This window comes from Schistocerca cancellata, chromosome 3, assembly GCF_023864275.1.
Source record: "Schistocerca cancellata isolate TAMUIC-IGC-003103 chromosome 3, iqSchCanc2.1, whole genome shotgun sequence".
In the NCBI taxonomy this organism is placed as follows: Eukaryota; Metazoa; Arthropoda; class Insecta; order Orthoptera; family Acrididae; genus Schistocerca; species Schistocerca cancellata.
The window spans coordinates 231,691,781-231,707,706 of record NC_064628.1 but is presented as its reverse complement, the minus strand read 5'-3'; the positions used below and the strand labels follow the sequence as shown (position 1 = coordinate 231,707,706).

Sequence of the window (15,926 nt, the reverse complement as noted above, 5' to 3'; positions counted from 1 at the left end):
TGTCCAGGAGTGAGGAAATAATGTTGAATGGAATTATATAATCCTTTAGCAATGAGAGAATAGAACACGTTAATCATTCAGTTGCTTTTCTTTTTATCCAGTACTAGAGTTTGCAGGAGGGTGGGGATTACTCTCTTTTAAAGTGAGCATATGAAGGATCATTGACTACTTTCATGATTCAGGGTGCAATTTATGATGAACATCTTGAGGCAATATTTTCTGGCCACATTACACATGGTATCTGAACTAGTTTCATATGTGGAAGCCAAAATTGTTTATCCACCACTGCCTTAGGTAGAACACTGTCTCTCTTGGTATTTTTGCTGTTGGCAGTGCCTGTTGTAAATGATAGGTGATTACATAGTATTCACAAACGTCACTGTGAAAAGTCTTTGTATATTCCATCAGTAGAAAGTATGCTTTTTCAACTTTAAGTTGGCATAGCTTAACATTCAAAAGGATATTATCTCTCATAAGAGGTGCACACTCATCACACATTTTACATGTGTCTGTATGTGGTAACTTAAACTGATATTGAACTCACAAGTAAAACTATGGAATCTTGACTTTTTTCATGCAGGTGGTACATCTCAGTCACAGTTTCCACACTTATAATGTGCACTTTCTTCATTTGTCATTCTGTGAATAATGATTTCTCTGTTTTTGAAGCTTTGTAATATGATCTCTAACACTATACAATTTTCATTCTGTGCTTAACATTACTATGTTTTACATGTCTATCCATATGCAGCATGCCAAGATGTGTTCTATTAAGTTCATTGCTAACTTCATCATTATCTACATCTTCACCAACATTACATGCTTTTCTGTCTCCTCTAGCTGCTGAAACTTTTTTCTGTAAAACTGCAAATATGTCACAAAAACTTTTCAAACACACTCTAAGCTTTGTACCAGTAGTCTTTGTAGCATGATAAGCTTGTGATTTCTTTCTGCTACTGATTACAGTTTTTTGCATACTCTTGATTGCAGTCCTTACACTCAAGAAGATCATGAAGGTAGGCATTTTGAATACTGTACTCTTACAGGTTGTGAAACTCACAAAATAATGTGCTTTTAGAATCTTCATCTAACATTGAACAACTAGAACTGTCTGATTTGTTTTTACAGTCACATTCAGGTCCTTACCGCTTAGCTGTAATTTTTTACAGGTTTTATTGCGTACATATTCATGTCCACTGTGTCTTTTCTTCTTTACATTTTCTTTCTTCCATTTGTCTGGGTTATGAATATTTTTGTTACAACCACTTCCAATGTTCTGTGATACACAAGTATCCATGTTTTTCTGACGTACTGTTCAGCAGGTGAAGCAGTAATATCACTTCCATTACCAAAAGAATGACAGATCATGTACTTTACAAAGTGGGACAGAATAACAGTTTAGGTCTAATATGCATAAAAGAAGATGGATGTAAAAGCAAAAATTAAATAACAACATAGCCTTCCCATATGATAAATAAAAATGTATTGTGACTAGGGCCTCCCGTCAGGCAGACCGTTCACCTGGTGCAAGTCTTTCGATTTGACGCCACTTCGGCAACTTGCATGTCGATGGGGATGAAATGATGATGATTAGGACAACACAACACCCAGTCCCTGAGTGGAGAAAATCTCTGACCCAGCCGGGAATCGAACCTGGACCCTTAGGATTGACATTCTGTCACACTGACCACTCAGCTACTTGGGACGGACTCCCATATGATAAAATAATATAACAACTGTAACATTCTTATGTTGGTAGCTCTGCAACTGACATAGTAGATATCATTAGTAAGTGGCATAGCTCCCCCTCTCATGCAAAATATTGATGAGGACATATTCCTGAATCTACAGCAGAAAATGTGGGAACTATGTCATCTCATATCTATGTTTCAAATGAAATAGAGTGTAGAGAACTAGATCTTAGTTGGGCATGTGTAGAGAAACACTTTGAAACTACCGGGATCATATGTGATATAATGAAACTTACCATAGTACATATCTACCATTCCCCTGACTCAGATGATAAAACTTTTTTAGATAATTTAGACAGTGTACTCTACTACATAACGAAATGGAAACAGTATGTAACTGTAATTGGGGGTGACTTCAATTCAAGCTTTGATGTAACATGTAACAAACCCAGTGTAAATAAGTTACTGAATATGCTAAGGCAGCACAACTTCCATCATGTAAATTCAGAACCAACAAGACTACAAGCGTGCTTGGATAATGCTTTTGTCAACTGTGCACGTGATATGTACTCCACCAAGGTAAGGAATTTGTTTTCTCAGACCACTCCATGTTAACAGTAGAGTTAAGACATTTTATAAAAGGGGATGAGAGCAAGGCTGCACAAAAGTTAACAAAATCTAATACCTTAATATTAACAAAACACAATCTCATAAAACTAACACACCAGCTGAGCATAACAAACTGGGACAAATTATTTCAAAACTGTGATTCCTGTGCCCAAACAGTTTATGAAACATTCCACAATTACTTAACAGGTATTTTAAAAGCCCATCTTGTTCAAAAGAAATACCATAAAACAAGAAAGGGTAAATTTTGGTACACCAAAGAACTGGAGAATCTAAAAAATAAGCTACTGCTGTTGAAGTGCCTTGCCAAAGTAAACAATTCTAAGGAAATTAAGGATCTCGAAAAAATCACTAAGAAACTGTATAAGAAAGAGTTGCAATTGGCGAAACTAAGATACAACACAAATTTCATAAAAAATAGTAGAAACCAATGCAAAACAGCCTGGTCAGTAATTAATACTGTTAAAGGTGAAGTCAGAAACTTTGACAAGACAGTCCCAATACCAGCAGATACATTCAATAAATATTTTGTAAGCTGTGCTGATGATATCAAAAAGCTGATCAGTAAACCCAATGTAACATGTATAGATTATCTGAAGAGAGCAAACCTAAATCATAATAGGGCCAGATCATCATTGAAACACTTCAAAGAGGTACGCCAATATGAAGTTCTTAAAATAGTCCAAGAAATGAAAAATTCATACAGTACAGATATTTTTAATATGTCAAACAATCTATTGAAAGAAATCATACATTACATTGCAGCACCATTAACATATTCCATAAACCTGTGTCTCATAGAAGGGTTTTTTCCTGATCCTCTCAAACTATCCAAGGTAACTCCAGTCTTTAAGAAGGGTGTCAAATCAGATCCTGCAAACTACAGACCAATTTCACTAATTCCAGTACTAGGAAAAGTCTTTGAAGGCATAATATATAAGCAGATGTATGAGTACCTAGAACTAAATGGTATGTTAAGTGCATCACAGTTTGGTTACAAAAAAGGAAAGTCAGCTATACATGCCATAGAGCTCTTAGTTAGAGACATTCTAGCAGCATTTGAGGACCATGCGCACGCAAAGGTAACCTTATGTGATCTGAGCAAAGCTTTTGACTGTGTTGACCACTCACTTCTGCTCTCTAAACTTGAGGACTATGGAATATGTGATAAAAGTTTAAAACTCATCAAATCATACCTCAATAAAAGAAAGCAGGTGGTGAGTTCAGGAAGTCATCTGTCAAACATACTCGAGGTTCATCACGGTGTGCCACAGGGATCTAAATTGGGACCACTTCTTTTCCTTGTACACATAAATGACTTACCAGGAAATATAGATGTAAAGACATATATGTATGCAGATGACACAACTTTTCTATCTGTAAACCATGTACTTGATAACCTTGTAAGTGATATGAAATTGGCAAAAGAAAATGCAACATCATGGTTTAATGCCAATGGTCTGCTATTAAATGAGGAAAAGACCCAGAATATGTGGTTCAGTCTATCAAAGACTACAAAAATAGAAAAACAAAAGACAAAGTTTTTAGGTATCGTACTTGACAACAGTCTAACATGGAACTCTCATGTTGATCACATAGTGGTTAGGTTGTCAAGAGTTATATATTTGTTGAAGAGACTGATGTGTTGTGTGACGTTTGAGTATGTAAGGACAGCGTACTTTGCCTTTTTTCAATCTGTTTTAAGGTATGGCTTAATACTCTGGGGAAACAGCAGAAAAATAAATGAAATTATGGTGATCCAAAAGAAAGCAATCAGAGTAATGGCTAAGGTAGATAATAGAACACATTGTAAACCATTGTTCATTAAATATAGAATTTTAACAGTAATTAATTTATATATTCTTGACAGTGTTAACTACATACTTGCTGAACTACCTAATTTAAGTGTAACAAATGAAAGGCATGGCTACTATACAAGAACGTGTACTTCTCTGCTGTTGCCACAAAATAGATTAGCTAAAACTAACAATAGTCATAAGTATATGGCAATTAAAATATATAACAAATTGTCTAAAAATGGGTCAATCAAGCCTGACAAATTATTTAAAGACAATGTTCATAACTTCTTGTTAACTAATCCATTCTATTCATTAGAAGAATTTTTAGAAATGCCCAATATCAACTTAAATATGTAAAAATTTATTTTATAAAATTAATAGGTTAAGTGAACTGACGAAGTCTATTGCATGTAATAATGCTGAATGACTAATAAAGAATCTGAATCTGAATCTGAATCATTCCAAGTTCACATGATAGATAACAGATGACAATAGTATACTAGATTTTTCCATCACAAGCAATGGAAGGTGAATCTTTGAAACATCAAAAAACTAAATAGCTGTCAGCCAAAGATACCAAGGCAAATGCGAACAAGCAACCCATCAACTGGTGGCCACAAAAGTCACATTCAGGTCCTTACTGCTTAGCTGTAATTTTTTACAGGTTTTATCGCATACATATTAATGTCCACTGTGTCTTTTCTTCTTTACATTTTCTCTCTTCCATTTGTCTGGGTTATGAATATGTTTGTTACAACCACTTTCAATCTTCTGTGATACACAAGTATCCAAGGTGGCCACAAAAGCCTCAACAATTTTATAACTTTTGTACTTTAAATCTAATTAAGTGTTATTTGAACTCAGGCAGATTTAAATATTGGCTTCATTACTTACACAAAACCGGATTACAGACTATTTGCTGTGCTAGGTAATATTCATCTACATCACTACCAGGAATAAAAAAAAAGTTATAACTGAACATTTATGACAGATCAACTTCCTATTTTAAATGCCTCTGTAAATGTTATTGAGGGCTGTAATGGTATTAGCAAAAAGAGAGAGAAAGCTTACTGACTAGTAAATTGCAACAAATTAAATTTTTTGAGTTCTAATGAATGTTTTAGGTTACAGGCCATTATAGTATCAGTAAAATGCTATAGGCATCATAATGATAAGCATTTACATTTAAAAAAAATGTAATTTGAATATGCAATAAGGTGGATAATAACCTCAACATTCCGAGAGAGGTCAAAATCTTGAGCAGTTTGACGCAGGTACAAGGAGATGGCAGTTTCTAGTCCAATCACAGCAGCTTCGTGTTGTGCTGAGCCCCGTTGTGGGATGTGTAGAACCCGTTGGACATGGTCTTTCTTCAGTGCCAGTAGCGATTGGGTTGAGCGGAATGCCAGCTGCTCAGCAACATGGTTTTCAGGAACACAGGCTTCTTTTACAATTCAGAGAGTGAAGACATTGAACACAACTGTGTTTTTGAGTGTATGGTGTGCCATTGTTTGTCCAAATGAAATGAAGAATTTGTGAAAATTTTAGCAATATTAGTAAGAGATACATGTAGCAAGAAATGCATTCCATATTGTTTGAACCCTGTCTCTTGTCAGTTTTTGTGTTGTTGTGTTGTGAACATGAGTTACAGAACACACAAACCACAGTTACTATTGCCACATGATATTTCTTACTGCAGACAGACATTAGACAATGTTCTGCATGAAATCTTAAGAGTTATGCTTGTTTGAGGTAAGTGACAGAAGACAAATACCGTAATAATGTACATTTATCTGCAGGTTAGAGCTAGTATGTCAATTAAAAAGTTATACAAACTCTTTTGAAAATTATCATTTACTGTTTCTCAGTCTGATAAAGTAATCCATAATAAGATCATAGTGATAAATTAACTCACTTTAAATGTTACAGAATGAGTCAAAATTTCACAGTTACTTCAAAATGTCTTGACTGCAGTAAGATGTTATTAATAGTTAGAATTAAGCTTTATAAGAGGCTTTGTTAATTCCGCAAGTGCTGTAGTAAAGGAAAAAAAAATCTCTGATAAACTGTTACACCAAGAAAAAACTATGTTTATAATGGTACAAGTTTCTTAAATGTCAACAGTAATGTGCTTTCTCAAAATTTCAGTTGTTCACGGCACCTGATGAATTTGACTTTTATTCCTTGGTGTGTCTTAGGCAGATTAAAGGCAATCATATTTAAAAGCTCAGGATAGTGTTGCAATTTCTAAATTAAAATGCTCCCAATGAAAACTTGTTATTCCAATTCACTCTGTTATGTCATCTATTTTAACGTTGGATAACACCAGTATAGATATTTATTATAGCATAAAATGCTCTATTACTAATTTCCTACATTTCCCTTTCATAATTAAGTTTTCCAGTTATGTATACAGTTTTATCTATTTGTTCAGCACTTAGTATTTCTTCGAACAACGTATGAGATTCTGACTCTGCAGAGATAGAAAAGAGGGACATAATTTTAATATGCATTGTTAAAATATACCAGTGAAAATTGCAATTATATGTGCATGAATGTGATATGTTAGTGCAATGAAAAGCTAGCTTTTATTCAATGAGACAATGAGAAAACAGAATACCACTTGAAATTTACAGTAAATGAATCAGTAGTAACACCATTAAAAAAAAATCAAAGTATTGTTACACATCAATACTGTTGATAATCATAAGCAAAAATTGTCTTGAATGGGCAAAGAGTGTTGTGAGGAACATAATGGAAGAGAATGGTGTCCTGAATGCCAGCACAGAAATCAAGAAGGCATTAAATAATAAGACATTTTACAATATTACAGTCAAAATGTGAGGAAAAAACTAATGAAGAAAATAAAAAAGCCATACTAAAAAGCCAGTACTACAACTGGTAGTAAATATTGATTACAACAAAGGGCAAGCTATATGGAGGTCTTGATGGCTATCCTATTGGCTTGTACTAATGGGCAATTAGTAAAATTTTGTCTACTTCTAAAATGTATGCTTGGAAGTATATCATATTCAGCTGTACATAGATCAGAATGAAATTGTCATATTATGGCAGAACATATCACTAAAATGAACCTTCACAACAGACCAAACTCTGAGTTGCCTTGGACATAAACTTGGATCTGTCCTTTGTGGAATTGTCTATAAAAGGTAGAGATCTGGATTTGTATCCAATACAAAACACAGGAAGGAATATCCTCAATGACTGACCTGCATTATTACCAGTAGACTGTTGTTCAGCAAGTGTTCGTAATGTCACCCATGTGACTGAACATTTTGCAATGAGCCAGGCATGCAGAGGGCAGAAAACCTAATATTAAGCACACAGATTTATGTACTTAGTTTATTACGTATTCTTTCATTTTAAGCCATTTTTCATATAGAAATTAATGCTTTCATTCAAAGCTATCTATTTGCTTAGTTCATTACATCACTATCAGAAAATTTTTATCTGAGGTACTGATGATTTTGAGGTATTCCTCACTAAAAGATACTTTTTCATTCTTGAAGGAGACTCCTTTGATCTTTTGTCAGCCATTCCAACATAGTCTTAATGCTGTGTACAGGAATTTTTTTATTCTTTTCAGTTGTTCAAGAACACCTAATAGCTGACAAGGATTGATATCATTTGCAAATTTGAGAATTTTTTTAACACAATAATGAGTAACTATACAAAATGTTTGATGAATGTCACATTGGAGTTATACAAAACTAAATGCTTCGGAAATTCTACTGCAAACTGGGAAGTAGTTCACAGAAACATTTGATTTGCTTGAAGAAGCACATGGAGAGGAGTATAGGAACCATGCTACAAATAGTTAAAACATTTTTAAAAAAGGAAGAATTCTGTCAGACATATGTGACAGGTAACCATGTTATTACAATGTGGAGCTTGTTCGTGTGTGATTCATAGATGTCCTTAGTTAACTCTTTATGAGGTCATCAGTTTCTGAGGAATGGAAATTGTTTAATTTGGAAGTGAATATGTTGGTACCATATTGGAGCCACTGCAGAAAAGGCGGAGCCTCGCTGGATGCAAGAAAATCCTGAAGTGCTTGTAGTGGGGAGACTGTGAGGGAAGATAACCAGAAACCAATGGCTGATTTAAGGCTGAACCATCATTCAGTGTAGGTTATGCTTTCCTATCATTATTTTTTTTCATTTTCAATATTTTGTTGACACAGGACCAGCAACTTTTTTAGTGTTTCATGAAGTGTTTATTAACAGATCTGTCACAGTTGCAACTCATATGTTTGACGACTAGTTTCAAACTGTACAGTTAATTCTCAAGCCTGACCTACTGAGGCTACAAGAAAATAGTACAGAGTTGTTAGTGATAGTGAATGCAAATGTGGAAATACAATATAAACAGTTCAAATGTAATAGAACTTAATTATTTGAATTCAGACATGCCTGCACTGAAAGTGACTAATCTTCATAACAAACAAAAAAAAGGCAATACATGTTCTACAAAATGTTTGCAGATGTATGTCACAATCAGACTGGAGCCCAACACATTTGACAGTATGAGGCACTAGTGTCATCCCTCATATACAAGGAGGCCTGCAGCCAATGGGCATGACGCACCTTAAATGTGGATACGTCAAAGCACCTTTATTAATCTTCTCATCAATATAGTGAATAATAGTGGAAAATGTACAAGCATTACACAAATACAAATACAAAAAATAGTGTCATGTGAACACATTACGTATTTGAAAATAAGACGAACGTTTCATGTTCAGGTGCATGTCCATGGCCATTGGGTACATGAATTAAATAAATTAAATTAACCAGTCACAATCAATATAAAATACAACTAAAGATAAATTAATAAAATCACATTTGTTGCTCCATTAAAAATTTTGCAACATACATACAGATTGTTGTCATCTTCAGCTGCGTATGGAACAGAATGAAACTGTCACATTATGGCAGAACATGCACTTTAATGAACCTTCACAACAGATCAAAACTCTGAGCTTGCCTTGGACATGTGCTGAACATTTAAAAACAATATATATTGTTGGTTCAGCCAATAAATTTTGTAAAGAGAAGCTACATAATATTAATAAAACAGTGTCTCATGGCACAGAATCATTATCACGTCTCATCATATGCAACTACACTGAAATCACCTTGCACTGTAATCATAATGTTTATCTGTTTGTGCAAATCCTATTGTGTTAAATTACAGGGAATGAATACAGTAATAGATGCTCAAGCATTTCATATAATTTTAAACAATTTTGTGGTACTGGTCACACATGCTGTACGGACAACCCTTTTCACACAGTGCCTCACAAGTAACAGCAGCTGTCAGATTCAAACATAATGACCTGACAAATTTACTAGCTAGACATACTAATCTAATTACAGAAACACTTAAGTGCTGTGAGATCCATGACAATGTCAAATTCAAACATCACGATCTGACATATTCGGTGACTTGACATGCATATCTAATCACAGATTACATTCAGTTGATATGATACGCACTACAAAATGCTCTCATATGAAACATTGTGATTTATGTCACACAGTTCACAGCATTTATTATTTATTCACTGTGAGATCATCATACACTATTTTGGGTGCCCAATGTAATAATCAGAAATTGAAAAAGGCCATTGTGTGTAGCCTATATGTGAAAACCTAACATGAAACGGTTGTCTGACATTCAAATATGTAATGTGTGTGTGTAACACAATAATTTTACTTTTACATTTGCCATTGTCATTCATTTCATCAACAAAAAGATTAATAAGGTGCTTTGACACATCCAAATTTAAAATGCGACATGACCTCTGGCTGTGGACTTGTCCTTTTACATTAGGCATGACACTAGCATCGTAGGAAGTTTCCTGGTACTGTTGGCTGTGTTGGCCTCCAGTGAGATTTTGACTTGCTAAAACAGGCCCATGTTGACTGGGACAGTCATATGTGAATATTTTAAGAAGCATGTATTGCCATTTTGATGTTTGTTATTACGAGCAGCCACTTACAGTACAGGTATGTCTGAATTCAAATAATCAATTTCTTATTTTATGTATATGGACTGAAGCGGCGAGTGAAAAAGTACAGTTTTCGCTTGCCGCTTTTAGTCTATGAATATAAAATCATGTTTGTATGAGGCCAGTAAATTTTCTGAAACTGTAATTTCAGTTAATATCTGTTACATTTGTATTACTTATGTTGTAATTCCACATTTGTTTAATTGTTCATTGAAAACTGTGTACTATTTTTGCAGCCTCAGTAGACCAGGTTTGAGAATGAACCAGATGATTTGAAACTAGTTGCCAAACATATGTACCGCAGCTGTGACAGATTTTTTTAGTAAATGCTTCTTTAAATTTTGTTTTGAAATAAAAAAGCCTGTTACTTCTTACTGAAGAGCTAATGGTACAGAAGGACCTTCACAGCTGAAATGAAAAATAATTGCAACCTGCTGGAAATAATTGGAGTTGTCTCAAACTTGGAAACTGGAACTTTATTTGTAAGTTAGGAACTATGAGGGTTTCCCTTCCAGCATAGGTAGCTTTCTCAAAGATTTGTGAAAGAAACTGGAAGTGAGATGCACCTGTAAATAAAAGTAATGTGTTTAACTCCTTTCTGCACTTTAACCTTACAGGAAATTCAACTAGGGTCACTGAGTGATTAGTTTCAGTTAATTTCAAAATGTAGAAGCATATACATTTGGAGTGGTTCTGCAGAACATCAAAATTATAATAAATACAATTTGTAGGGCTGTACTGCAAAATTATAATAATTTTTCTGAATAATGTGAAACACAGCTCTGTTTCCTAATAGACAAGAAGAAGCAACAATAATTTATGATTATTTTAGTAGCAATTATTTGAAAAGGAATGACAAAACATGTTATAAGAAAAATTACTTAATACACAGACTTTGATGTCAGCTGTAAATGTTTCTTTCAGAATTGCACAGGATTATATCACTTAAGCAGCTAACCTTTAGTGGATCACCAATGAAGTAAGAATACCACATAACTGACTCTGTGTCAGTTTGCTGCATACATGGAAAACAGAATGCAGCTCCAGTATGCTATTATTGTTTCTTGCCATTGCTCAGTTGAAAGTAGCATATGAAACTGGAGATTTGATTATGGGAGTGATTACAAGTCACTACAACATTTGTCAATCCTCTGCAGGTTTTCCTGTATTTTCCCGGAGTCTTCTGTCACTACAACCTTCATACAGACAACAGCGTCATCCATAAACAATCTCACAGACACCCAATACTCCAGTTATGCAGTATTTCATTCTTCTGCAATTACATAGTATTTACACCTTATTTTTACCTTATGTGACTTGAGCAATGTTCCTTGAGTTTCATTTTCATTGTAAAGAATAGGAAGTTCAATATTTCTGTGGTAATAGCAGGTACACTAAGTCAATTATGCCAGCAGATCGAAATCTGGAAAATCGGGAATCAGTTATGTGGTATTGTTTCTTCAGTGACAATTATGGTTCAAGCATGATCACATATCAATGAAGTTACCATTCACCTAGTTTTAAATGGGGTCTCAGATCCTGACAGACAATAATAGACAAAATAGTTACACAGATTCAAATGAATAATGAGAAAACTCTGAGGTGTTGATGATTTCGCAAAAGACAGCTCTGGAAGGTGCCTCCAACATATCAGCTAAAGCAGTTTGTACAATGTGCTAAAACTCAGATCTGGTTTAATGCATTTCTTGATAAATTTCTGTCTTTAACAACTGTCACGTACAATTCCACCATACCACAAAGTAGGTGTGAACTACAAAAGGAATCAAATTATCTGTTTCCTAAACAACAGAACTATTTGAAATGATTAGGGCAAATACAAACATACAACTGCTCTCATGTGACAAATTATTGAAGATAATGACTGTTGTGTACCACATTAGTAATGCCAAAAGTAAAATTTAAATAATAGATGGGATAGTAAAAATGACAAATGAAAAATCTGGCAAGAAATGAATTGATTTAAGTATTAATGAAGACAACTGAATGATTAATAACATGACAATAAAAACTCCTGTGTTATAATTTAGCAGTGTTGTTATGGCAGCTGACCCGATTTTTACTATTCATGTGGTACAAAATATTAATTAACATGCAGTACATATGTACTAAACACACTGAAATTTGGGTCCAAAGTCAGTTACACCTCACGTCAAAGCAGATGGATATTTCATTGTAGATTATACAAATACTGATTCAGAATACTCAGAATGAAAAACAAGAAAAGATAAGAAACTGAACAGAGAATGGTAAAAGTAAATGACTATTGGTTACAGACACAAAAGAATGAGAGTGAAATGATAAAAGGGAAGTAGAAATAAATTATAAATGAATAAATTTTATGAATCTCTGCTGTTTTGGAAAGCATATTAAAGGAGGATATGAGATGAACATCAACAAAAGCAAAACAAGGATAACGGAATGTAGTCGAATTAAGTCGGGTGATGCTGAGGGAATTAGAATAGGAAATGAGGCACTTAGAGTAGTAAAGGAGTTCTGCTATTTGGGGAGCAAAATAACTGATGATTGTCGAAGTAGAGAGGATATAAAATGTAGACTGGCAATGGCAAGGAAAGCGTTTCTGAAGAAGAGAAATTTGTTAACATCGAGTATAGGTTTAAGTGTCAGGAAGTTGTTTCTGAAAGTATTTGTATGGAGTTTAGCCATGTATGGAAGTGAAATGTGGACGATAAATAGTTTGGACAAGAAGAGAATAGAAGCTTTCAAAATGTGGGGCTACAGAAGAATGCTGAAGATTAGATGGGTAGATCACATAACTAATGAGGAAGTATTGAATAGGATTGGGGAGAAGAGAAGTTTGTGGCACAACTTGACCAGAAGAAGGGATCGGTTGGTAGGACATATTCTGAGGCATCAAGGGATCACCAGTTTGGTATTGGAGGGCAGCGTGGAGGGTAAAAATCATAGAGGGAGACCAAGAGATGAATACACTAAGCAGATTCAGATGGATGTAGGTTGCAGTAGGTACTGGGAGATGAAGAAGCTTGCACAGGATAGAGTAGCATGGAGAGCTGCATCAAACCAGTCTCAGGACTGAAGACTGCAACAACAACATTACAGTCAAATAAGAAAATTTATAGACATTTGTTATAAATTTAATAATTATGTATTGTACAAGCTACAGTGAGTACATTTAAAACATACTTTGTTACTTTCCAATTATGGTTCAAGCATGATCACATATCATTAGCAAAATTGTAACATCTGTACAAAATACAAAAATTGTGAGCTGGAGATGCTCTTCCTCTTCACCTTTCACAGGCAAGATTTTTACATAATTCTACATGAAAATAAAATCATATTACCTACATTTAGTAATCAGAATTAAGGACAGTATTTATTCTCTCCAAACCTTTCATTAATTCATTTAGGTACACCATGGGAAAAATTTCTTAGGGGCCCCAACATATTAAATTTCAGGTCCTAATATATTAAATTCAAATACTTTGTAACTGTATGTAATCTCTCATATAATCTTCACTTCAGCATCTCAAAAAACCTTCAGTTGTGAATTTGTACACTGTTCATCTCCCTCATCAGCTGGAACATCTTTCTTGTCACATCAGCAACATCATAAGTAAGCAGAGGGAAAGGTAAAGAGAAGAGAGACACAAAGCAGAAGCATTACCAGTACAGGATATGAAGAATTAAAGATCTTCAACAGAAAAAGATTACAACTCAAGTAGATGTCAAAAGAGGTGACCTGAAGTCATGGGAAAAACGATGAAGTGAAACCAACTAAAAACATAGACTTTATATTAGCTGCAAAAAGTCATTAATAGCATCAGTCTCCATGTTACTGTGAAAGAATTGTCAATGGAGAAATATTTATCAGGCCTCATCAGTTTTTGCAGTAATATCACTCCTGAACTCAACATGAAAATTGTACCTGTAGATAAAGAACCTTAGTTGACACAAAAATTCCTGAACTTATAGCATGAAGATCAAAGATCAACAAGAAAGAAGGTACTTTATTGTAAATGGCTTCCAAAAACAACAGAGATATCATTGTCCAGAACATGTACTGTGGCTCCTCAACAGGCTTCCAAAAATAACAGAGATATCATTGTCCAGAACATGTACTGTGGCTCCTCAACAGGCTTCCAAAAATAACAGAGATATCATTGTCCAGAACATGTACTGTGGCTCCTCAACAGCCCCCTGTGAATGCTGTGCTTCTCAAACATGGGATGAGTTGATTGGCATTCATAAACAGCAGGAAGTTGCCCTGACGATTGTCATATGATTGGCAGCTGCTAGGTGTCGGTGTGTTGGAAGAGCTTCCAAGAGTCAGGTGCCTGTAGTACATCAAGTACTACCCTCTCCTGTGGATCATGTCTCCTCTGGAGTACGGGATCTGTCATTACTTATCCACTTGACTGTGAGTGGCATTTCAATTGTAGATCTAGGCATCCTGTACAGGGTGTATGGGGTCAAGGGAGAAATCTGGGTGTTCTACCAATCCCCCTAAAAACAAGTACAAGGGGTTGTCCTTGACTGGAACTGAAACTGAGCCTGTTAGACTCACTTCACCTGTTTTGGGGAAACCCGTTTTGTCCGGTATCAAGAAGAGGCAAATGCAAAAGGGAAGGGGTCCATTAAGTGTATGCAGTTGAAATTTATGGAAAATGATGGTATCCATTAGGGAAGTGGCAGCAAAGGCCAGAAAAGCCACCAGGTGCACCCAGTGTGTATGACCGGGGGCCTCATTCGACGTACTGAATAGGCTATTCTAGCAGTTATTGAGGGAACAGGGTGTAACCAACTGAAGATTGTGGTGCACATTGGAACAAATAATGGCTGTCATCTGGGCTCATTCAAGTGACTGACAGAGAAGGTTGAGAAGACCAGCCTTCTGCATGGAATTTCAATGAAGCTCACAATTTGCAGCATTGTACCCAGAATTGAACGTGGCTGCTTGCTTCTGAGTCAAGTTGCACAACTGTACCAGACATTTTTGGACTTGCACCACAGGCTTGAGAAATGTAGGGTGCCCTTAATTGGTCAGGTGCGCACTACACATCAGAGGTGCTACCCAGGTAGCTGACTGCTTGTGAGGTGCACACAAGAGTTTTTTAGATTAGACAACTTTCCATCCAATCATCCAACCCAAATAAAGATAGCTGTAGGAAACCCAGAAGTATTAGTGTAAGATCAAAAGAAATGCCACCCACAGATGAGAGTATTAAAATCCTGGTGGTTTACTACTGGAGCATTCACAACAGACTGACAGAGTTCAAAGTACTTCTGAAAAGCAGTGAAGCTCACATAATACTAGGCATAGAAAGCTGGTTGAAACCTGAAATTAATAGCAGTGAGATTTTGGGGGAAAATGAAAGGATAAGCAAATGGGAATGGAGGTGATGTATTTGTTGCAGTAGACAAGAAACTCAAATCCACTGAAATAGAAACTGAAGCTGCATGTGAGATTGTTTGGGCAAGATTCAGTATCAGGGGTGGGCATAAAATGGTAATTGGGTTCTTCTTTCACCCCCCAGATTCATTTCCTGATGTAACTGGTAATATAGAAAAACCCCAGTTCAGTTGTATCAATTGGGAAAAATTACAGTTTTGTTAGTGTTGGGCATGATAAGACATCCTGTGAAATTTTACTAAATGCCTTTTCTGAAAACTACCTTGAACAGATAGTTAGGAATCCTACTCATGATAGAAATATAATGAATGTAATGATAACAAACAGACCTCTGAGGTTGTCCACACCGAAAATAATGTCAG

General features: G+C 35.3%; 1 protein-coding gene across 1 annotated transcript in view; it reads right to left on the bottom strand.

Moving 5' to 3' along the window:
• Nucleotides 1–15,926, bottom strand: part of LOC126176238 (uncharacterized) — a 400,926-nt gene that overhangs the window by 85,308 nt on the left and 299,692 nt on the right. The window contains exon 11 of the mRNA XM_049923383.1: nt 5,347–5,526. Within this exon, the coding sequence (XP_049779340.1) occupies nt 5,347–5,526 (180 nt within the window). The remainder of the gene's footprint in view (nt 1–5,346; nt 5,527–15,926) is intronic.